We start from the raw sequence: 25881 nt of genomic DNA, 5'->3' as shown, positions 1-25881 counted from the left end.
CTGTGAGGAGGAGGAGATAGAGCGCAAGCGCCGGGAAACCCGGCCATCACTCGGAACACATTCCGGTGATGGCCGTGTAATACCCGGCCCCATAGACTTCTATGGTGGCCGGGTACCCGGGTGAAGATAGAGCATGTCCTATTTTTTGACGGCCGGGCTTCCCGGCCGTCAAAAAATCTGTCGTGTGAATAGCCCCATTAGGGGTCTATTATTCCTAATGCAGCCGGCTGCCGGCCGATTTATGAATGGCCGGCACCCGGCCGGGAAACCCTGCCGTGTGAATGAGGCCTAATGTAATATCTGGCTACACTAAAAACACTTTAAAAAAAAACAAAAAACAGATAAAAACACAACGAAAACTCCACAAGGTGCTGTAGGGAGCAGATTTAGTCATCTTTCTCACAGTATTTTGGTCAATTTTTTTGCATCAGTATCTAAGCCAAAACAAGGAGTAGGGAATAAACTGAGAAGTATAGTAGAAAGATTTGGCCCCACTCCTAGTTTTGGCTTACAAATACCAATCCTAAATACTGGTGTGTCAATGTGGCCCTCTTTCCAGAAGAAACTAGCAGTTTGGAAAAAGGCTTTTACTGTTCACACAGGTACCATGTAAGGGTGAATCTGTGTAGTCTAAATGACTGCGGTGACCTTCTCAAGGTCATTGGGGGGGGGGGGGGCTTTATATTACATGGTGTTTAGATAGGAGTAATCCTGTTGAATGGTTAAGTGTCTACTTCCTTTACCAGTTTGCTCCTTAATTTTTTTTTTGAGCAGTGTATTAAAGACCGTCCAAAAAATAACCTAAGGGAGCACTTAAATCACACATTGGATTTCAATGAATGAAGGATTCAAGTTGTAAATCTTTACTGATATAAATTGTGATTTAAATCATACACCTGTGCTATTTGCATGAATTTTCTCACCGCAGCTAATAATGTGACTCGGTAGTGTGTATGGCTCCCATGTGCCTGTATGCACTCCCGACAATGTCTGTGCATGCTCTTAATAAGACGGCATCAGTGATCTCCTGGACAGTCTGTGGTTCAACAATGGCTTTATCATCCATGAACTGCCTAAACACTTGGGCCTCGTGATTACGGGCATTGTCCTGCAACAGGAGGTACGCCAGGGCCCACTGCCAGGGCCCACTGCACCAGCATAAGGTCTGACAGAGACTCTTATGATTTCATCCCAGTACCTAACAGCAGTCAGGGTACTACTGGCTATCACGTGGAGGTTTCCTGCGACCCTCCGCAGACATTCACTGACCCACCGCCAAATTAGTCACGCTGGATGATGTTGCAGGAAGCATAACGCTCACCATGGCATCTGTCACCTGCTTAGTGTGAACATTCTCATCTGTGAGGCGAACAGGGTGCCAATGGGGGACCTGACAATTTTGGTGTTTTTTGGCGAATGCCAATCGAGCTGCATGGGGCTGGGCTGCCAGCACAAGTCCCTCTACAGGAAGTCTGGGCCACATTCTGCCCTTCATGGAGTCTGTTTCTGTTAGTTTGTTGAAAAACATGTTAACCAGTAGCACACTGAAGGTCATTTTGTAGGGTTCTGGCAGTGTTGCTCCTGTTCCTCCTTCCACAAAGGAGCAGACTCCGATCGTGATGATGGGTTGATGCTCTTTTATGGCCCTGTCCGGCTCCCCTGTAACGGCCCATGTCTTGGTATCTGCGCCATGCTCTTGAGACTGCTGGGAGACGCAGCAAACCTTCTTGTGACGGCATGTGCCTTCCTTGAGCTGGACTGCCTCTGCCAACTTAATGGGCTGCAGGTACTTCATGCTACCAATAGTGACTAGAACACTAGTAAAACTAAACCTGTGAACCCAGCCTATAGGTCAGGGCTACACCTAAACTTAGTTCTTACGGATTGATTTATAACTCTTGAGTGACAGCTGCAGTCCACAAGATTGCATGCAACTTCACGTATTCGTTTGGACTGTAGCTCAATAGTCAAAATCAATCAGTAGTGATACAAAAAGTGTAGGTGTAGTCCTGGTCTAGGAGGGATTGCTATCCCTGAAGTATAATTGACTTGGGCCCAGTTCACACTGAGTTCTTTGGCGCTGATTTTGACGCATCTGAATCTATGCCAAAAAACGTCCAAAACCGCCTCCAATTGATTTAAATGAGAAACAGAGTTTTTTAGTTTTTTTTTCCCCCGGCCGGGTGGCTTTTACTCGCTCGCGGGGGAAATCAAAGCGGCATTTCCTTTCTTGCTGGGGTTCCCCCTCTGAACTTCCATTGAGGTCATTGGGAGGCAGAAAAAGCGCTTTTCGCAGCGTTTTTTTGCTTGCGGTGCTCAATGGCTGCGGGCAAAAAACGCAGCGAAAACCGTGGCAAGGGAGTGCAGGCAGGTCAAAATCTGCCTCAAAGTTCCTGAAGCCCTTAAAGAGGCTCTGTCACCAGATTATAAGTACCCTATCTCCTACATAATCTGATCAGCGCTGTGATGTAGATAACAATGTTTTTTATTTTGAAAAACTGTCATTTTTGAGCAAGTTATGAGCAATTTTAGATTTATGCTAATTAGTTTCTTAATAGACAACTGGGCGTGTTTTCACTTTTTACCAACTGGGCGTTTTACAGAGGAGTGTATGACGCTGACCAATCAGCATCATACACTTCTCATTGTTCCAGCCCGGCTTCTTTCACTGCACAATCACACTGGCTGGAACAATGAGAAGTATATGACTGATTGGTCACTGATTGTTCAATGATTGGTCAGCGTCATACACTTCTCTTTACAACGCCCACTTGGTAAAAAGTAAAAACACGCCCAGTTGTCTATTAAGAAACTAATTAGCATAAATCTAAAATTGTTCATAACTTGCTCAAAAATGATCATTTTTTTTCAAAATAAAAACCACTGCTGTTATCTACATTACAGCGCCGATCAGATTATGTAGGAGATAGGGCATTTATAATCTGGTGACAGAGTCTCTTTAAAGAAGCTCTGTCACTAGTTTAGTAATGCCCTATCTCCTAACTAATCTAATAGGCGCTGTCACACTGATAATGCTAGTGAAAAGTGTGTCCCAAAACGTTTATTTTAAGTTATGAGTTTTTTTTTCTCTAAATATGCAAATGAGGCTATACTAGAGTATATACAAGTGGCTGTGAACCGCAGCGATTCTCCTGAGGTGGAGCTACCTCACAGCCTCTGACTGTCCTATCCGCATCAAGCTGCTTCACACAGTGTGAGAGAGTGAGGCTGGAGGGAAGGGGGAATAGATTCAAACAGCCATATCCCAGGCTGTGGACCCCCTAGAACAGTGGTTCTGGTGGGATATGAAAGATAAGATTCTAATCTTTCATATGGCACCAGGATCACTAGCTGTTAAACAACCACCAGAGATGGAAAGCTGTTTATTATATGATCACGCTGTGTTGCTGGACTGGGAAGAGAGAAACTGTATGACACTGATTTGGCAATGTCATACAGAAAACATTACACTGCCCAGAGTGAAAAGAGAGTAACCTCCCGTTTGGCAAGTATAGCCAAATTAACATATTTAGAAAAATGCTCATAAGTTTGAATATAATAAAAATAAGTTTTTGAAAAAAAAACACATTTTACTTATCAGCATCATAGCCCCTATTAGATTGGCCAATTTTTTGGAAACCCCCTTTAATGCCCTATGTAGAAGGGATGCAAAAAAAAGAGCCATTGCTCAACTCGCAGATCCCCCGTCGTTCCGTTCCTTTCCACCGCTGTATTTTGACATGGCTGCAGCGATGACGTGCCCTCTTGATCGCTGCGGCCAAGCACTGGCCTCAGTGCTCCTGTGCTGTATACCCACTGAGGCCAGTGATTGGCTGCAGCAATCATGTGAGTATATGGTCAAGTCATCGCTGCAGCAATGTGAAACACCGCGACGGGAAGGAACGGAGCAGCGGCGCTGGAATGGCGGGGGTCCGTGAGTTGAGAAATTGCTCCCCCTTTTTTTTTTTTTTTTTTTTGAGCGGTGTAGTTTTCCACATGTAAGCAGTGGGTTGTAGGTGTTATGAGGGTCTAACCTTGGAGTTTATCCTGTGTACCGCTTTGTCATATGCTTGGTTGCCATAGTGAGTATCCCAAAAAATAAATACTAAAAAATAAATATTTATAATTATTTTTTTTTTTCCCTAAGAACTCTGTCTCAATTTCTACAGTCTCAAAGGATTTCACATTGCAAGCTACATGCATTGGAATGGCTTTTTATATCTGACCATCCATGCGTGCATTTAGAGAGTTCATGATTTTGTGGCTTCGTACGTCCTGGCTGGCATCACTGCTTGTTGCCATGCTCTGCTGCTAAACAGCTAATAATCTCTTGCTAACCCATAATCATTTGCAAAGGACAAAGAGCATGAGATGCCCATAATGATGATAAACAAGTGCTATATTAGGGGAAAGATCAATCTTTTTATATTCACAACTATATTGCTATTTTAGTCAAATCTTGGCTTGCAAAAAAACCGTGTGTGTGTGTGTGTGTGTGTGTGTGTATATATATTATATATATATATATATACTGTATATTTAAGATTTTCAATTAATATTTAGTAACTGAGAAATGATCCCTGAAATTGGACAGTTGGGGCTTTTTATCACGTTTTGTTGCTTAAGCCATGGCATGTATGTCGACAGGCAGAGCCAATTTTTTAAGATGTATTGTATATCTCAACTTTTTGCTTTTGACATGAAATCCATATTCATATATAAATGCTGTGGCACAATAAATCAAGTTTATTGATCTCAAGCAGAGGGTGGCAGAAAGGTGATTTCCTCCGTCCCTGTTTTCTAATCCCGCTTGCGATCCCTGGTTTTAAGAATTCTTGTTCACAGCTGGTAACGTTAATGTCGTCTCTGTGTCCTAGTAAATATGGGTGTTTGAGATGTGGAACGCTTTGTAGACCTTGGGTCGTCAGTGTAGGCCTTTCTTGTTTAATGCCAAATTGTATTACACGCGTTTCATTGCTAACCTTTTAGTTCTAGTGTGTGTTCACACAGGGCAGATTTGCTCCAGATTTGCAGATCGAATATGAAAGTGAATACAATTGTAAAAAATCTCATCACGCTGCAGTAAAATCCACCCAGAAAACATTCATAAATTGCCAGCGGTGCAGATTTTTAATCCAAAGCGTGTCCATTTACGCTGTGGATTAGTTGAGTTCAATGGGAAGTGAAAATCTGCAACAAATTGAAAATGTAGTGGAAAGAAAAGACCTATTTCCTGTTTAAATAATAATTAAAAAAAATAAAGTCCATACTTACCTCCTTGGTGTTGCCATAGCGACCTCTCCTTGTTCCCTCAGCTGTTCTCCATGCTGCTGGACCTCCTGGGATGACCTTTCATCTCATGTGACTGCTGCAGCCAATCACAGGGTGACGTGGTTACATGGGATGCAGCTGCATCATAGTGGGCTGTGATCGGCGCTCCTCTTCGCGTAGACGTTCTATGTGAGCCAACTTCAGCCTAACAGGTAGCGCCTATCACAGCCGAAGATGCGGGGCGTTCAGCTGAGCATTTCTGCACCTTCGTTTCAGTGACGGTGGGGGTTTCATTACTAACTGTGAAGCTGCAGTAAAAAGGATGGACTGATCGATGTTCAGTATTGTACAAGCTGGGTGTCCTTCCATCTTTCAGGAAAGGGCTGCAGATAAAGCCATTGCCCTCGAGGTTCCATAACCATAGAGATGATGACGACCATTATTACTAGCATGGGGAAGTGCGGTCGTTGACCTCTGTTTTAGTCTGACCTTTGTTGAGCTGACGGGTTCTTCCAGATCTTAAGGTTGTTAGTAATGAGGATGAGCTCACCAGCTTTCCAGATAGGCTCCGCATGAGTTGCGTTACTTCCGAGGTAATGACTTATCTTGACATCACCTGTAATTTTCACACCTCGTTCTTATGTATTTATAGACTGCAGCCGGAAGGGAGGATAACAAGGAGATTATGTCTTAGCACTTTTTGTATTTGCTAGATTTTTTTTTTTTTTTTTTTTTTTTATAGCACTATTTTCTAACTCCTATTTTAGAGTTACATTTGGAGCATTGTTTGCCTGGTCCTCCGTTTTGTATTAAAGGGGTTCTCCGGCACTCTTATATTGATGGACTATTGTTAGGATAGCTCATCAGTATTAGATCGGCGGGGGTCCGACTGCCGGTGACCCCCACAGCCAGAATTGTAGGGCCACTGGCGCCTAAACATAGGAGCGGCTTGCTGCTACCTGCGGAGTAGTGACACTAGGCCCAGTAAGTACAGCATAAATACCATTTTCACATGTATGTCCATTCTGTGCTTTTAATTATGGCGCGATACAAAGTTCACCTTGTGTTTTGAACTTTGTAACCGTTCTACAAGCTTAGACTGTAGATTTATCCTGGCTGGTATTCGTTCTATATCTCTGGTTACAGAATAAATCACCCATGCAGGTTATTCCAGATCATTGACTCGTTAATTGCATAACTGTACACACCCTTGATGACGGACAATTGCTCAGTACTCCTGAAACCATGAGCTTATTCACACTCCTGCATTGGGAATGTACGAGAGTGAGGCCTTATTCAGACGACTATATTTTACCTCCGTTGAAATAACTGACCGCACACAGACCCATGCAGAGCAATGGCGCTATTCACACGCGTGTGTTTTTTTTTTTTTTTCATGCACAGTGTGTCCGTTGCATAAAACTCACTGCATGTCCTATTTTGGTCCATTTTTTTTTGCGGACCACGTCGCACATTGAAATCTTTAGGTGTGTGATAAACACGGAGGACTTCTCAGTTGCTAAAGTAATGAGAAAAAAACAAAAGTGTTTGCAGAGAAGAAACACAGCCGTGAAAAACTGATGCCACACGGAGCAGAAATGCATGAAATACGGTCTGTTTTTGCGGATGCAAAATGGACACGCTGGTCTGGTCTGAATAAGGCCTAACAACTTTTTTTTTTTTTTCCCCAAATTGATGTTCTATTTGAACATCAGTTTGCGAGAAAAAAAAAATTCTATTTGAAGAAGTATTCAGTTACGTCTTGTGGAACTCCCCAGATGTGTCGCTCTTGATTGTTACCTTCCCAACATGTATAATTCAAGAAGAATATACATTTTTTTTTTTTTTTTTTTTTTTTTTTTTTAATTTTGTTTGTAAAATTGTACATTTTCTTGTGAAAGTCCCTGTCGTGAATATGTCTGCCACATAAGTGAATTCTAGATGCTGCTGAAATGAGTCTGTGGCTGACCCTCTAAGGAGGCATTTCCATAATTAAATTCCTAGAAAACACTGCTATCCCTGGTGATGCTGCGTCTAGGAATAGCCACATGAATCCGTTGCTAGGTGCTGACTAATTTTTTTATTTTTTTTTAATTTTTTTTACAGTTTGAAATCCTACTTTGTATTCAAGATGTTGATGATCCGGCTGTGGATGTATGTAAAAAACTACTTGGGAAATACCCCAATGTGGATGCTGATTTATTTATAGGTAAGTTCTGCTGTCCTCTTTTAATGTTTTTTCCTTTTTGTAGTGTTTTTTTTTTTTTTTTTTTTTTTTTGTTAACGATTTTTTATATTCGGATTACCAACAAAAAGCACTTGGAATGTCAATCTATCCATCTTTGCTGCCAAAATAATTGCTTTTGAACAATGTCTGCCAGTCCCATTGTATAGGCTATAAAATATTTCTGTAGGCATCTATAGTTGAGGGTTAGCGCTTTGTTTTTTCTATTTAACTTGGAGCGGTAGCTCAATGTCTAGGAAACACTAGTTAAAATTTCTAGTTTAATTGGCAGCAGCAGGAAGAATCCTCTTCACTAGATATTCTATACTTCTGAGCCGGAATGGGCAGGAGGGGTAACGGAGGAGCTTTGTTCATAAATCACTCTCCTGTGCTTTGTAATCGAATACACAACAAGCCGCAGCACTATAAAAGCAATTGCTGCAATGCTGTTAGTGCACAATATCTGATATCTGTATGCCAGGATTTCCCGATCTGTCTTTCCAGGAACAGCTCTTTGGGATTTGTTACAATATATTGAAAAAATTGAAAAAAAAAAAGAGCAAGAAAGAAGCACCACCTAATATAGTATCGGGTGCAATTCCTCACCATGCACCCCACTAGTGTCCCTGAGTAATGGCAAAGAAATCGAATATAAGGCCGCACTTCACTTATAGTGAAAAAGCGAAGGATGCTTCTATTCACTCCAATGCAACGTTTCAGCCCGACCCAATTGGGCCTTTGGAGACAGATATTATATATTGAACCTTTAACGCTCATTGACAGCAGAATTGCTCAGACTTTCTTGAAGATGCTTCTCGCAGCATGGTTTTCATTCTCAGGGAATCTGGCTCGCAGGACTCACGCGAACAGCTGAGCTGTGAAAAAACAGCTTAGCCTGAGTCAGACGGCCTTTTCCTGCCAGCATTAAATATTTAATAGGACTCGCTGCACCGTGCCATTATTTCCTCTCTTCGATATAAACTGGGACATGTAAAAATATTTTGTAGATCAGGGCTGTGAAATCATGTACAGTTCTAATGGCTACAGTAGTCTTATTAAAGGCTATGTACACCTTCGAAAGCAATTAATTTTTTTGTTCATATTAAATAAAAATGTCTATCTGTTTTTGGTACAACTTTCTAAATACTTTTTATTAAAAAAATGTAACTTTTTCAGATACAGCTGCTTTGTATTCTGTATACAGAGCAGCTGTATCGTGTGCTGAAACCTGTATCCGTCAGGACAGCGGGACTGATAGGTTTAGTGACGGGATCCGCCTGTTATTGATCACATCGAAGGCCTCATGCACACAAACATATTTTTGTCCTCCCATAAATACGGGTCCTTGGTCACACGTATTTGACCCGTATTGTGCCAATAAATACGGGTCCGGTGTCACCAGTATTCCACCCGTATTTAAGGGCACGTTTTCGCTGCAAAATTGCACTGCACTAATCGGCAGCCTTTCTCTCTATCTGTGCAGGATAGAGGCAAGGGACTGCCCTTTCCGCAGTAAAAGTAAAATAAATTCATACTTACCCGACCGTTGTCTTGGTGACGCGTCCCTCTCTTGACATCCAGTCCGACCTCCCTGGATGACGCGGCAGTCCATGTGACTGCTGCAGCGGTCACATGGGATGAAACGTCATCCCGGGAGGCCGGACTGGAGGAAGAAGAAGAGTTCTGGGTAAGTTAACTTTTAATACTATTCACTCCAGCGGTAGTCCCGGTCCCGGGTGCTGAGAGTTAGTGCCGATCAGTTAACTCTTTCAGCACACTGGATAGTGACTATCCCCTGACGTCGCCTAGCAACGCTCCCGTAATTACTGGTGCACACACGTAGCCACCCGTAATTTACGGGAGCCCCATAGACTTCTATGTGCCTGCCCGTGCCGTAATTACGGCCTGAAATAGGACATGTTCTATATTTTTCAACGGCACAGGCACCTTCCCGTAAGTCTACAGGAAGGTACCCGTGGCCAATAGAAGTCCATGGGCCCGTAATTATGGGCATTTTTACGTTCATGCGCATTAGGCTCACATCACCATCTGGGTTCCGTTAAGGGGTTCCGCAGGAGGTTTCCGTCGGGTTAACCACTCAGTGGAAAGAAAACTGACCTCAATGATGAGAGAAACCTAGCTAATGGTTCCGTCTGTCACTGTTGTGACAGGGTTCCGTCAAGAACAACGGAACCCTATCACAACGGTGACAGACGGAAACCATTAGCTAAGTTTCTGTCACCATTGATATCAATGGTGAGGGAAACGGAAGCTGTTTATAGGATGTAAAGCAGCTGTTTCTCAAAAAAAAATAAAAAAAAATATATATATATATATATATATATATATATATATATATATATAATTTTTTTTTTTTTTAATAAAATGTAATTACACATTTGCACCAAACACACTGATAGATATTTATTTATTTATTTTTTTTTTGAAAGTACGCTTTCAAAGGTGTAGATAGCCTTTAAAGTCTTCCATTATTTTTTAACTGATGTATTAAAATTGTAAATAAAATAAATATTAATGTATTCATTTTTGATTATCCTATTTAGTGTTTTTTTTTTTTTTTTTGTTTTTAAACCCGCACCCACAATTTTTGGCTCATTTTGGGCTTTTTGGAAAGCTTGATCTCAGAAAAAAATTCTAAAATGTGACACATGAACACTTCTTAAGGTCTTATGTAGATGAGTATTTAAGGAAGCTCCATCTTGTGCCATTCAGCAGTTCAGTATTAAGCACTTTAGTACAGGCCAAAATGCATCTACCCTGCCCTGCCAGTAAGTGTTTAGGGTAAATCCCCCATGGAGGTGTATGGATGCCTTGCGATATAGCTGATAACTGCCTTGGCGTGCTGTTTAGTGCGATTTATAAATGACTTGTTAATAGCCTTGCAGTGTTTTGGTTAAAACTGCGATTTACCTGCAAAATGGAAGTGGCCATAAGGGTCTATTCATTAATGGCCGCACGGTTTTTCAGGTGACAGCACTTCTACCCACAACAGCATGTTTTCAGCCGTTCTCACTCATTGTTTCTCCAGGACGTAGATAGTTCGGTTTAACGGGATTAAATCTAATATCTACTTCAATATCTTATCATTTATTTTTATTTTTTTCCTAGGTGGTAAAAAGGTTGGCATTAACCCAAAAATAAACAACCTAATGCCTGGATATGAACTAGCCAAGTATGATCTTATATGGATTTGTGATAGCGGGATTAAAGGTATGTTGATAAAAGGATACGAGTATGACGTCCAAAAAGTGCTGTGTAGAAGACGAAACCTTTCCAGGGACTGCCTTCATTTGACTTAATTTTTGTGAAAGAAGAAAGTCGTCCCAAGATGCGCCCCCTCCCTGGAGGGCGCTCCGAGTGCCTGCCGTAGCAGCCGTTATTGTTTATTTAAATCGATCTATTTTTATGCAGTCACTTGAGGTCCCTGTAGAAGTCTTCTGCTCTTTCATGAGCTTTATGAGACCAGCGGGACTTGATCAGATCTGTTTAGCCTCCCTTTTTCTCCTAGTGCATAATCGCAACCCACGCATGTCCATGTCAAGCGACCACAAGGACCTCCTTTAGTTGGAGACCTGTCAGAAGGGAAGAAATGTCGCGTTAAATGACTACTTACTCATTTTTCTATCGCCAGTGTACTAAAATTCACAGCATGGTATATATTTCATAAGAGAATGGGGGCAACATTCATCCACCTGGATGAGAATGCATTAACTTGTTGTTGACCTCGTAGTTAGATCTAAGCAGTGCATGTTCATCCTACAACCTATACCACTCACATACAGTGAAAAACTGGTTCTCTTAAAGTGTAGCTAAACGTTTGACAAACTTCTGACATGTCATAGTGACGTGTCAGAAGTTTGGATTGGTGGGGGTCCGAGCACAGAGACCCCCACCAATCTCTAGAACGAAGCGGCAGAAGCGCTCGTGTGAGTTCTCAGCTGCTTCGTGCCTGTTCGGCTTTTTCCAGAAAGCCGATGTATCGGAGTACAGACTCATAGACTTTCTATCGAAAAAAGCAGAACAGACAAGAAGCTCACATGAGCACTTCAGCTGCTTCGTTCTAGCGATTGGTGGGCGTCTCAGTGCTCGGACCCCCACCAATCCAAACTTCTGACCTGGCACTATGACCTATCAGAAGTTTGTCAAACGTTTAGCTCCACTTTAATGTCCTCATGTATCAGCCATGTGATTGGCTAATACACCATGCATAGCATACAGCAGAACAACTCTAGACCGTAATCTGCATACTTGGCGTGTAAGTTGTGAAGGCCCTTATGGCTCCTACATAGGACCATGTTTTTATTTCAGCCTGTACACCTCTTGTTTTTTCAAAGCAACAGAAATGTTTTTTTGTTTTAACCCTTGTGGGAATTTGTCGACACTAGTTCCAGTAATTTTTTTTGTATTTTGCCGCCCTCTTCTCATTCGATGACTTGTGGTACTTGGTTTTTCTACTTCCTTTTGTTCTTGCTTTTAAACCTCTGCTTTATAAACCGCAAGGCGGTGGGACACACCGTGTAACCCATGTCAAGGAAGTTTTCAGGCTGTGTAATTCTTGGCAGGCAATAGAACACCTCTTCCTTGTTTTATGCTCGTAAAGACTTTTCTGAAATATGTTGAATGTTTGAATAAGTTGCTATTTAAGGAACATTTCCTTTTAACTTATAGCATCTGTCAGATGTCCTAAGAAAAATAAGCCAGTTCTAAATGCTTGGTAACAAACCACTTTCTAAACGTAACTGGTTCTGGCTGCTGAAACCCCGGTGACCAGCTGTTCATGCCAGGGTGCTGGCACATTTTTTTTTTTTTTTCCCTGCAGCATTATTATGATAAGCAGCTAATGTATTCTATTACAGTCAAAGCTTTTCTGACTAGAATGTTTTTTTGTTTTTTTTACTACAGTGAAACCAGATACTCTCACAGACATGGCCAATCAAATGACAGAGAAAGTTGGCTTGGTGCATGGACTTCCTTATGTGGCAGACAGGCAAGGGTTTGCTGCCACGCTAGAGCAGGTAAGCTGCATCACTAGGCTATAATTTACCAAGGGAAGATGCAGAACAAGTTCTGTGAGCTAGCTGACATATGTGGGTGTGTTACTGGAAAGTGGTAGACATTCCGAGAGCGGAGCATTTTTCTTCGTCGTCTTAAACAATGATGTAATGTAAATATCGCTGGTATTTGGGGCCATTTGAACAGTGTGCCTGTTTTTTTTTTTGTTTTGTTTTTTGTTTTGTTTTTTATATACATTTTTATTGATAATCTGAGCATTGATCCAGATCTTTTGTACGGTGTCCAGCCGCAGGGCCGTTTTTCATGCTGATGACCTATCCACTACATCAAATCCAATTTTAATTCCAGGTTGTAATTCAACAAAACATGGCTTTCAATTCCATGTAGTCCTGCATACTTTTTACTAGATTACACCAATTTGTAAAACTGGTCATTCCAATAGTAAGACTATATTAGAAATTAGCCATTTTCTAATTAATTGATGCCGACTTACCACTGTCATGTCATGTCAGATCGTATTTTCATTGATTTCACCTGGGTGTGATGTTTTTCAGGATGAGTGGACACTACAGAAATATTTACAAAAGTTTAATCACAAAAAGAATCCTGTAGTGCCACATAAGGGTCAGTTCACACAAAGTTTCTTGGTGCCGATTCCTGAAGGAATTCTGAGTCCGATTTTTTATTTATTTTTTCTGTCCGCAAAAAACTCTGATAAGGGCCTAAGGCTTTATTCATACCTTTTCAAGCTAAGGATTAAAAAAAAAAATATTGACCTAGACCATCCGGACATTCATTGTTGTCAATGGCCACAGCACCTGCCAGACAGAGAAACAGACTTCTTAATGTCGTATGCAATACTCCTCTAACTTTTTTAATGTCGTTTTGGAATAACGGTAAATTCCTTATTAGGCCTCGTGCACACTTCCATCACCGTTTTTGACGGATCCGTGTGCCCGTTTTAGCAGCCGTGTGATTTCCGTGTGCACTCCGTGTTTTCGAGCATGGTACTGTCCAGGGTGCTAAAAGATCAGGGTTGTTCGGCGCTAGTCATTGTACAGAGTGCTGAAAGAGTTAATGGGCTGCACTGATCGGCGGTAACTCTTTCAGCACCCTGGACAGTGACTAGCTCTAAAGAATGACCATGCTCTGCGCTCGCAAAATACAATTTTAATTAAATAAAAAATAAAAAAATTAGTTCATACTTACCCAGAACTCCCTGCATCTTCCTCCTGGGATGACATTTCATCCTATGCCACCGCTGCAGCCAATCACAGGCTGTAGTGGCGGTCACGCAAGTCTGGATGACGTCAGAAGGCCGGCCTCCAGGGATGATGCTTCATCCCACGTGACCGCCTCTGCAGCCAATCACAGGCTGCAGCGGCCACATGGACTGCCACGTCATACAGGAAGGTCGGACTGGAGGAAGAAGAGGAACTCGTCACCAAGAAAACGACCGGGCTACGTATGAACTGCTTTTTATTTTTATCAGCAGCCTCTTCTCTCTATCAGTGATTGATAGAGACAAGTGGCTGCCGATTAGTGTAATATATCTGTAATGTTCCCACACAGACGGCATACGCTTCAGAGAATGGAACGGCTCCCAGTCGCATTCTCTATGGGGTTGTATGTGCCGTATTCCATGTCTGTATGTGTCGTTAATCGACACATACAGAGATGAAAAAAAAATGGCAGCCCCCGTAGAGAAGAAAAAGTAAGAACAAAGTAAAAAGTAGAACATGAGAACACAAATGACATTTATGTTAATATCATATTAAAAACAATATGATAAAAAAAAAAAAATAGATTCATGACACCTTCACTTTAAGGTGTATGTCTCTTAGGAGATGTATCCATGATTCCGCAAATAGGAAGTAATCGCATACCGATATGTCAACCATTATTCTTAGCCAGGCTAGAAATTGCAACGAAGTGGCTTTCCTCAGCTCTGCCGTCCGTAAAAGCTTGGGAGGCGAGAGTAAACAAATTTATTCACATGGAGTATAGATTTTCCCTTCATGTCCGGGCCTGAAAAGACCTTAATGACCAGCTAAATTTTTCTGTTTTTGCTTCTCTGCCTTTCAGCAGCCATAACTTCTTTTTTATTTTTTCATTGACGTGGCTGTATGAGGACTTGTTTTTATGCGAGATTTTTTTTTTTTACGGCGTGACTATAGGAAAATGCCATTATTTCCATTGTTTTTCTTGTTTATTTCTTTATCCCGTTCACGTTTCACGCTAAATAGCCCATTAGATTAATTCTTCAAGTTATTACGGTCGTGTAGATACCTAATATGTGTAGGTTTTTTGTTTTTATTTAGTGTAGGGGCAATAAAATATATTGTATGCAAAATAATGCCTTTTTTTGGGGACTTTTTTTTAATTTTTCTTTTTACTTTTTTTTTTTTTTTTAAATTCCATTAAGGGATAACTTTATTTATAACTTTTATTTTTTACTTGTATTGTATTCGAATACTCCTGTATGCTAATACATTACACTGTCACTATGACACAGGCTGCTGATAGGGCAGCACATGGTGTGCCCGAACATCAGGCAAACGGAACAGACAGCCCTGGGGTCCTTTGTAGGTCCCCAGGGCTGACTGCAGAGGGATTCCCCAGTGTTTGATCGCATCACCGGAATCCCAGTGATGCGATCAAAGAAGGGAACTACCTTTGATCATGCCGCAGGATGGACCGTGACAATCAAAGGGTTAAACAGCTGGGGTTCAAATGTTTTCCGACCCCAGCTGTATTCAGGAGTCTGCTCTAGGATCAGGTGCTGTTACAGCTCCTGCTTAGAGGTTGTGCGCTTACACGAGCGCTCATCAGCCTCAACAACAGCGACGCCAAAAGACGTCGTCGTAGGCTGGGGACCTGCACCGCCTGCTGTCAAGAGATGGTGGGTGGTCATTAAGGAGTTAAGAGGGAATAATACACACTTTACGTATCAATGGGATCCTTGGATTTTCCTTCTTTTTTTTTTTTTTTTAACATGGGAGCTTGTGGTAATTTGGGGTGGGAAGGGGGAAAAATTAAAAAAGAAAAAGCAAAGTTAAGGAAAAAGAATAGGGAAATAATTATTAGTTCTATCTCCGTCATATAACTGAACGACCTCTTCCCTATTTTATTACTGTAAATGTACTCTTTGATGTACTGGTTATTATGCTGTAAAATGTTTAAAAAAAAAAAACTTTCACTTACAAAATAAAATAAAAAAACCAAAACAACATAATAATTGCATCATGAGGTCTGTAGAATTGCAGGTGTATGTCTAATATATGTAATAGCCTTTTTCTTTTTCTTTTTTAGGTCTATTTTGGGACGTCCCATCCGAGGTCATACATTTCTGCCAATGTTACTAGTTTCAAGTGTGTTACGGGGATGTCATGTTTAATGAGAAAAGAGGTTCTGGACCAGGCTGGGGGGCTTATTGCATTTGCACAATATATAGCTGAAGATTATTTCATGGCCAAGGCAATAGCAGATCGGTAAGTTGTGTAGAATGGGAGAGAAATGTTAATTTTTAAAGGAATACTAAACCGAAATAAATGATTAAAGTAAACGGGAGATAAATTTGCTCACTATCAGTGTGCAGGATCTTCTTCATGTTTCTGAAAGTAAGTTTTGTGGAAATCAAGTACACGGGGGTTAGTTTCTGGTGGATCTTTTCCATTTTGAGCTGAAAGAGGGATGGGACTATTCCCAGGCTTCATTTCTAAACCGCTTTGTAAGAAGGAGGCGGGGCAAATGGCTAATCCCCCTCATTGCAATCAAAACTGAAAAATACTCTATATAGAGAATTAATCTATATAATTCAGAATAAGATGAAAGGAAAGGAATAGATTAAAGAAGGAAATGCTACGATTTCTATCATTTATTTAAAAAAAAAAATAATTTATTGCTTGGCATTTATGTGTAGGTTTTCCCTGTGCAATGCTTACCTCTGGTATAAATAATTTAAAAGTACGGCTGGATTTATTTACAAATCATCAAAGTCCAATATGTATGTGGGACAATACAGAGGCGTAGCTAGGTTCTCTAGTACCCGGACAAAGATTCAGTTCTCCCCCCCCCCAACCTCTTTCCCGACATCTCCTTCCCCCTTGCCATGTTTGTTTTCTCTACCAATCATTGACGTCTCATTTCTTTTCCACATTTTTTATTTATGTAACTCGCGACTAAAAACATTTTGTACATTTTACAAGCAATATCGTTCTATACACACCAGAACCCAGCTCATTACATATATACAGCACCAGAACCCAGCTCATTACATATATACAGCACCAGAACACAGCTCATTACATATATACAGCACCAGAACACAGCTCATTACATCTATACAGCACCAGAACCCAGCTCATTACATCTATACAGCACCAGAACCCAGCTCATTACATCTATACAGCACCAGAACCCAGCTCATTACATATATACAGCACCAGAACCCAGCTCATTACATATATACAGCACCAGAACCCAGCTCATTACATATATACAGCACCAGAACCCAGCTCATTACATATATACAGCACCAGAACCCAGCTCATTACATATATACAGCACCAGAACCCAGCTCATTACATATATACAGCACCAGAACCCAGCTCATTACATATATACAGCACCAGAACCCAGCTCATTACATATATACAGCCCCAGAACCCAGCTCAGTACATATATACAACACCAGCACAAATACAGCTCAATTTAGTGCAACCCCTGCCGTATAGGTTTGCACTAAAATGTTTCCAGCTCCCAGCATCGCCCGAACAATGGTAAGGATATGCTGGGAGTTGCTGTTTCACCAAAAAAAAAATCATAATACCACCCATCATCTCGCTGCAGATCATACAGTGACTACATTACTGATTAGAGGCAGAATAAACATTTACATTAAGTGACTCACCGGTGACCTCTCAGATTCTAGTTATTTTTCTCCATCCGGTCCAGACCTCTATGATGACTTCTCCCGGTCACAGCCCATTTCTTCAGTTTGCTGCTCAGATGCCTTCAGCTTCTCACTTTTCAATGGCTTGTCCAGACATAACAGAACTGCTGCAGAAAATGTCTGCAGCATTTTCGTTACAACTAGCAGACATTCCACTGCGGGGAAAAACGCACCATTTCCTGCGTTAATTACTGCAGAAAATGGTGCGGATTTTGCGGAGTTTTTTTTTAATGCTGGTAGATGGTGACATCTCCTCTGAAAAACGCAGCAGTTCAGTCCACTTTCCGCAGCAGGAATTGACCTGCAGTACGAAAAATACGCACCGCAAGTGAATTTCTGGTTGGAAATTTTACACAACGTGTGGATAAAATTTGTTGTGTTTCACCCACTTTGCTGCTACTGTATTCCGCTGCATATTTTCGGTCCAATTGTGGACGGAAAATATGCAGCAATTCCGTTACGTGTGGATGAGCCCTAAAAGTTCTTAATAAATAAAATGTTAGGCTAAGTTGTATTGAAAAAGGTAGTCGACAACTCTTTTCAATAGAGTTGGGGCTGCAGCATCCCGACGTGTACCGTTTTGCCAATTAGGATCTATGGGCATGTTGGTGTGTATGTTGGGATATTTTCTTAGTGTATACTCATAACGTGCAGCAGAGGCGTGGTGTAAATGTATCATCTGTGGACTGCTGCAATGCTGTTTATAGAATGCCTGGTGAAATAATTGTGTGTCTTGTAGTCCTCTGAGATCTGGACCCAACTTGATATGTCGTTTTAGCTAATATAAGAGATCTTTGGCAATGGATGCACCTCTCATCAGCTGAATGTGCCCTAAAAAGCATGTTGTACAACGCCATTAATCTTAGATATAGATTTCTATCCATCCGTCGTGGCTTACATTACATACGGAAGCCACGACGTAGACGTGAACAGTGTCTAGCTGTTTTAAAAATGTTTAATAGTAGTATATGTTTATTTTCCTCTTGTTTAGGGGTTGGAAATTTTCTATGGCTACCCAAGTTGCAATGCAAAACTCTGGTTGTTACTCCATTTCTCAGTTTCAGTCTAGAATGATCAGGTAAGTCTACTTGCTTTATACTTCATGGTGGTAATATAGATTACCAGTGTGTAAATGTTTTTTAGAAGTAGCATATACTGTGGTTTTCCGTTTTTTTCTTTGTAGGAACAAGCGTGATAAACCATATATGCTGGTTCATGGAGCCATCCTATATTAAGAGTTTAACAATCTTAACTACTATAAAATGTGTAAAAGCATTGGACTTGTACACCATTATCAAGGAGCAGCAGAAAGCTTGATTCACCCGCATAGTTTATTTGCGTTTTTGGTGGCGTATTGCGTGGCTGCTATTTTACTAAGACTTTAAAGTAAAACAAATATTTTTGCTTTGTGCCATTTTTCGGGTCAGTGACTTTTTTTTCAAGGTGCAGCATTTTCTGGGTATGGCATTTTTTTCTGGACAAACACAAAATGAGAAAATAAAAATACTTTAAACGCATGGTGCTATTTTTTTTTTTTTTTTACATGCGTCCAGGTCATTTTTTATTTTTGCTTTTTTCCTCCCTGCCTACCAAGAGCCTCTGGCAGGGCTTAATAGTAGATCTAACATGGCAGACCTGGGGGCCCTCAGTAGGCAGCCATGACAACCACTGGAACACACAAGCGCTTCTTGGATGAGCCGATTGGATGACAGATAGGGGGCCCCCACACCTCTTATGGCTTAGATACCGCAATCGCTATTGACGACGGCATCTAAGTGGTTAAAGAGAACCTTTCACCTGCCCATACATGTGCAGCTGAGTGCGGCATGTAATAGGCAGGGCTTCACAAACACTGTCTCATTTGAAATTATTTTCCTATCTTCCTCCGTTATTTACATATCGGTGCCGTTCTACTTGGCGCCCGATATGTAAATCAGCCCCTGAGCTGTCAATGGGGCGTTTCTATCTAACTAAATGGCAAGGGGGCGTGATCTCTTCACTCTGACACTGTCCAATCAGCTACGGACAGAGTCAGGGCGGCTTGCGCTGTGTTCCCTCCCGCGAGAACACACAGACTGGTGGTTTCTGCAGAGAACGCTCTCTCCGTAAATAACGTAAGAAGTTAGAAAATTATTTCAAGTGAGACAGTGTTTGTGTAGCACTGCCCATTACATGCTGCACTCAGCTGTACATGTGTGGGCAGGTGAAAGGTTCTCTTTAAATGGACGGGATAAAAAAATAAATATATATATATATATATATATATATATATATATTTCTGCAGTATACAGAAAATGTGTAATGCATAGCTTTAGATGTTCCAAATACAATTTTTTTTTAATTTCTTGCAGATGGACCAAGCTCAGGATCAATATGGTACCTGCTACAATCGTGTGTGAACCCATCTCTGAATGTTTTGTTTCAAGTTTAATAATCGGCTGGGCCGCACACCACATCTTCCGATGGGACATCATGGTGTTTTTTATGTGTCACTGTTTGGCTTGGTTTATATTTGACTACATTCAACTCCGGGGTGTGCAGGTACATCCGGTTATTATGTTTCGATCATTGTTGTTGTGTTTTCAGTGAATTTTTAACTTCTTAGGCCTCATGCACACGACCGTAAAAACACCCGTTATTACGGGTCGTAATTATGACCCGTAATAACGGGCTCATAGACTTCTATTGGCCACGGGTACCTTCCCGTTTTCTTACGGGAAGGTGCCCGTGCCGTTGAAAAAGATAGAACATGTCCTATTTCTGGCCGTAATAACGGCACGGGCAGCCCATAGAAGTCTATGGAGCTCCCGTAATGACAGGTATCTACGTGTGTGCACCCGTCATTACGGGAGCGTTGCTAGGCGACGTCGGTAAATAGTCACTGTACAGAGTGCTGAAATAGTTAACTGATCGGCAGTAACTCTTTCAGCACCCTGGACAGTGAATTCCGATCAGAATATAGAGCAACCTGTAAAAAAAAAAGACGTTCATACATACCGAGAACTTCCTGCTTCCTCCAGTCCGGTCTCCTGGCCGTTGCCTTGGTGACGCGTCCCTCTCGACATCCAGCCCGACTTCCCTGGATGACGTTTCAGCCCATGTGACCACTGCAGCCAATCACAGGCCAATCACAGGCTGCAGCGGTCACATGGACTGACGCGTCATCCAGGGATGTCGGGCTGGATGTGAAGAGAGGGACGCGTCACCAAGACAACGACCGGGTAAGTATGAATTTCTTTAACTTTTATTACAGAAAGGGCTGTCCCTTCTCTCTATCCTGCACTGATAGAGAGAAGGGCTGCCGATTAGTGCAGTGTAATTTTGCAGCCAAAAACGTGCCCTGGAATGCGAGTGACACCGGGCCCGTATTTACAGGCACGGGCCCGTAAATACTGGTGCAAAACGGGTCGAATACGTGTGACACCGGACCCGTATTTACGCCAGTATTTACGGGTAGGAAAAAATACAGTCGTGTGCATGAGGCCTAAAAGAATGTCATTCCTTTTAACTTGACCATCTCCACCCAAACTATATATTTTATGTAGACTGTATTTTCTTTTTAAATATATAATTTAGCTGTTTGCCACAATGTTCTGTATTGATAAGGGCCTGTTTTTTGTTTTTTTGCTGATACCATAGCGTAGTCGACTACGCTATTGATTACACCGCCAAAAAACCTGAAACCTTACAGAACGAAGGCAAACAGAAGCCATTTGCAACGGAAGCATTACCAAATCAATGGTAATGCAAACAGAAGCTATGGTTTCCGTTTGCCTTTCCGTTGATGGGTTCCGCCGACTGAAAAGTTTAACGGAGCCCATCAACGGAAACCAAACGCTGATGTGAACACACCCTAACCCATCGTAACTTGGATGCTGGACAGATAGCCGTCCGGAACTGTATTGTCCATATTACTCCGTCCTCACAGGTTCAAGCACTCCATGTAGCATAATGCCACTAGACCTGCCATAGCTGTTCAGGGGGTTTATGTAGCGTGTATTATTATCTTGGAAAGTGACCTTGTCCTAAATTCAGTTGTGTAAAATGTGTATTTTCTTGGTCTCCTATAGGGTGGGCCTCTTCCTTTTTCAAAACTGGACTATGCAGTTGCGTGGTTCATCAGAGAGTCTATGACGATATATATCTTTTTATCTGCTCTGTGGGATCCCACCATCAGCTGGAGGACGGGAAGATATAGATTACGATGTGGAGGCACGGCAGAAGAAATCCTAGATGTATAGTTTTGGACCTAAATAATTGTATATAAAAGAGAAAAAAAACTAAAGCAAAAAAAAAAAAAGTATTACATTTGTTTATACGAATGCTTTTAAAGAAAGAAACTACCTTTTTGAATAGTTTTTACATGTACGTTTTGCTATTTCATCCTTAATTTATTTTGCATGGCACTTGTATCTGTGAAGATGAGAAGTTTGTAATCTGGGCCATTTAGGGGCAATACAGTGTCTTTTTTGGGTGAACAAAACTGAAGGAATATAGGCGCTTTGCAGTAAACGGCACAGAGAGCAGAAAGTGACTAGTGCTTTCTATCTCAATATGAAGGGACAAATGGAGAAAAGTGTTTTTTTTTGTTTTGTTTTTTCTTTCCAAGGAACAATAGTTCAGTAATGACAATGCGTCTGAGCCCTAACCTGAGAAAATCTGCTGAGGTGGAAATCCTCCACTTGCCAATTCACTCCTACTTAAATGTGGCTTCATTACTGGACAAATTATTGGGCTACCTCTTCACATTACAGCAGTTTTAAAACCATCAGTATGTGAATGGTCATGGCAAAAAACATGTACTCATTAATTCTAAATACTGGTGGTTGCCATTTTGTTTGCTGAGAAAAAAAGTCAATTGTAACCGGTAACACCGAGGAATGAGTACGATCAATGATATCAGAACATCCCTGCAAGTTGATGGTTCTCAGAAATATTGGCTTTCATTACAAAGTGATTGTTTACACTGTGACTGGTAAATGAAATTCTTGTACAGATCTGGAAATGTAACGCTGGGTCCACACTCTGTGATTGGGTTGGGAGGGGATCTGAATTCTAACGTCTGCTTTTTATATTTCTCTTCTCTTTGGGATGTCTTGATCTTATCTCCCCCCCCCCCCCCCAAAAAATGAGTGTGTACCCAACCATAGAGAGAATGGATTGTCTTCCTAGCTGTTACTGCACTGAACCAAAAGTAGACTGTTTGATTGCTCCATATGGCTCGCCATTTTCTTAAAGGCCATTGCTAAATAATGTTTCCCATTTGGGAACCTTGCTAATCTCAATGCTGCAACTAGCCGTAGCCTTTTACTTCAAAACTCCCTCCTGGTGAGGTTATTTTTTTATTTTATTTTTTTTTGTATTTTTTGTTTTTGCTTTTCAACTTTTTTTTTTCGATTTTCTAACTTTGTTCTGCTAGTTTTCTCTTTATACATATAATAAAATGCAGTTTAGTCATTCACGCATTTAAACTATTTTCTTACTCCACATAATTGCTAAAATGAGTCCCTTTGTGACCTGTATTTAGTATCTTTTTTTAATGCATGAATAATATTCAAAAAGAATATCACAGTAAATATTGTAAATATATATTTAAATGTGTACAAAAATGTGAGGATGTATTTTCCGTAACTGAAAAGCTGTAAACAGTCTTAATTTATTAGCTCTCAAACATGTCTACTGCTGGGTTATCTTCTTTATACAGTTGGATCTTCTTGAATATATATTTTTTTTTAATCTGATCTTGTGTAACAATGTGAATAGATGTAAATGCATGCTGTATATTATTCCTTGCTACTGTAATTGTGCTAGGTATTCTCCCAGCTGTAACGTCTGATCACATGTATGGCTCTGGTGAACTGGGCAGATTTTGGTTATGTATATGCTCTCAAAAGAAGTGAACAGGAAATGCATAAGCCTTTAATACGTGTACATATGTCTTATTGTGTCACCCCCCCCCCCCATCTCGCTCTTTTATCGATACACTGGCTAATGGAAAGGTCTCGCTACCTTAAATCTTTTCATTACACTAAAGTACAGTATATACCAGAGAACTTACCCATTTATAAAAGCAATAATTACCTTTTTTAACATTTGTCTGGGCACTGCCCTTCGCCAAGACCTTCCTAGCCAGCTCAATATTTGCCTTATGACATCATGATTTTTGGTTTGAGGGGCATCTGTTTCACAGGTGGGGTGAGGCTTTTGTTGCATGTTCGCATTCTTTACATGAATCAGGGATGTGGCGCCCTGATGAAATGGCACAATGCAAGCCAGTCTAGTTGTGACCCACATGAGCTGATCATTAAATGCTTTATTTTGTTATACATTTTTTTTTTACGTTTATTGAAGCTTGGTTGATGCCATCCATTACGCTGCTATCCCCATCATACACTGTACTATCTGGAAGCTTATTGGTGTACGCAGTGTATATACTGAATGAAGGCTTGACAGACTTCAAGGTTTTTTTATGTTTTCTAGGGATAACAAAAAATGTTTGCACTTCTCGTACGTCTGCTTATCGAGGCCAGAAATGAAGCTTCCTTGAAGCGCACAGTTGACGCTTCTCTTTTGTGTTGGAAATGTATTTCTTTCAGCACTCCTGAGTATCACAAGCAGAAGATTTGTATTCCAAATACTGTGTATAATTTAAAGTGGTCTTAGCAGATGCGAATGAGGAAATGTGTAGAATATTTTCAGTGTTTATTTAAAATGTTTCTTGTTGGTTGTTCAAAAAAAAATTTCAAAGAAAAAAAAATAAGAAAATAAACTTTCACAGTCAAAAGATGAAACATCTGGTATCTCATCATTTTGGTCTTTTGGATTATAGCAGTTGCCCAGAAGTGCTTTTAGTCATTTAATATTTATCTTCTCCTACTCGTGAAATTACCATGAGCAATCTTCTAAACGGATTCTTCTACCACAGGAACATTTTGGTTTTACATTGTTCATTCCATGAAAGGAAATGATTGTTTCCTGTAATTGGAAAGTTATCAATAATTACTGACCTTTATTACTTACTGTTTGGGGGAAAAAAAAGAAAAATGTCTTCACTATATTCAGATCTGACATACGGCCCCTACAATTTTTTTTAGATTTTCCAACTCTTTTTCACACTGGTGTCTCATCTTCCTCTTGACAATGCCCCATAGATTCTTTATGGGGTTTAGTTCAGGCGAGTTTGCTGGCCAATCAAGCGCAGTGATACTCTGGTTATTACACCAGGTATTGGTACTTTTGGCAGGTGCCAAGTCCTGCTGGAAAATGAAATCCGCATCTCCATAAAGCTTGTCAGCAGAGGGAAGCATGAAGTGTTCGAAAATTTCCTGCTAGGCGGCTGCGTTGACTGGACTTGATATAACACAGTGGACCAACACCAGCAGATGACATGGCTCCCCAAACCATCAGTGACTGAAAACTTCACACTGGACCACAAGCAACTTGGATTGACGCCTCTCCACTCTTCCTCCAGACTCTGGGACTGAGATTTCCAAATCAAATGCAAAATTTACTTTCATTTGAAAACAGGACGTTGGACCACTGAGCAACAGAACAGTCCTTTTTTCTTCTTAGCCAAGGTCAGACGCTTCTGACGTTGTCTCAAGGAATGAGACAGTTGTAGCCCATGTCCCAGATATGTCTGTGTGTGGTAGCTATGGAAGCACTGACTCCAGCCGCAGTCCACTCCTTGTGAAATTCCCCCAGGTTCTTGAATGGCCTTTTCTTGACAATCCTTTCAAGCCTGCAGTTATCCCTGTTGCTTGTGCACCTTTTTCTACCACACTTTTTCCTTCCTCTCAACTTTCCATTGATATGCTTGGATACAGCACTCTGAACAGCCAACTTCTTTAGCAATGTCCTATTATGACTTACCCTCCTTGTGGAGGGTGTCAATGGCTGCCTTCTGGACAACTGTCAAGTCAGCAGTCTTCCCCATGATTGTGTAGCCTACTCTACCAGACTGTTCGACCATTTAGGGTAAGGCCATACGGAGCCCTGACATGGTCACAGCGCGGCCAACAACCGTGCTGGCACCATGTTCGGTGCGGCTGTCAAATAGCCTGTTTCTGGCCGCACGTTATTGCGGGTAAACCGTCCATTTATCTGCAAAATCGTGCGGCCATGAATTAATACACTTTATTGCCGCACGATTTTGCAAGTTACAAGTAGTTGCCTTGAATTAGGAATCATGGAAGAAGATCTCCCACATTTTAGGCTGCTGGAGGATCTATGGGAGGAGGGTCACAGGGAGGAGGGCAAGGGCCCATTTACGGAGCTAAGGGTCCCGTCTACCAAATATGCACCCCTTAGTGACAATACCCCCATTGATGTTTTTGTTAAGGTAGTGGAGGACCAACTTAAATTAATCAATCAAAAGGAGCATGGCTCTAACTTTTCC

At 41.2% G+C, this 25881-nt stretch overlaps 1 protein-coding gene across 1 annotated transcript in view; it reads left to right on the top strand.

Moving 5' to 3' along the window:
* Positions 1-24274, top strand: part of UGCG (UDP-glucose ceramide glucosyltransferase) — a 41117-nt gene extending 16843 nt beyond the window's left edge. The window contains exons 3-9 of the mRNA XM_075825599.1: positions 7378-7480; positions 10625-10726; positions 12419-12531; positions 15842-16020; positions 18475-18561; positions 19835-20024; positions 21554-24274. Coding sequence (XP_075681714.1) covers positions 7378-7480; positions 10625-10726; positions 12419-12531; positions 15842-16020; positions 18475-18561; positions 19835-20024; positions 21554-21724 — 945 coding nt within the window. The 3' untranslated portion in view covers positions 21725-24274. The remainder of the gene's footprint in view (positions 1-7377; positions 7481-10624; positions 10727-12418; positions 12532-15841; positions 16021-18474; positions 18562-19834; positions 20025-21553) is intronic.
* The last annotated feature ends 1607 nt before the right edge of the window (positions 24275-25881 follow it).

This window comes from Rhinoderma darwinii, chromosome 1 (assembly GCF_050947455.1).
Source record: "Rhinoderma darwinii isolate aRhiDar2 chromosome 1, aRhiDar2.hap1, whole genome shotgun sequence".
NCBI lineage: Eukaryota > Metazoa > Chordata > Amphibia > Anura > Rhinodermatidae > Rhinoderma > Rhinoderma darwinii.
Note: the sequence above shows the minus strand (reverse complement) of the source record. Positions and strands in the feature narration are given on the sequence as shown.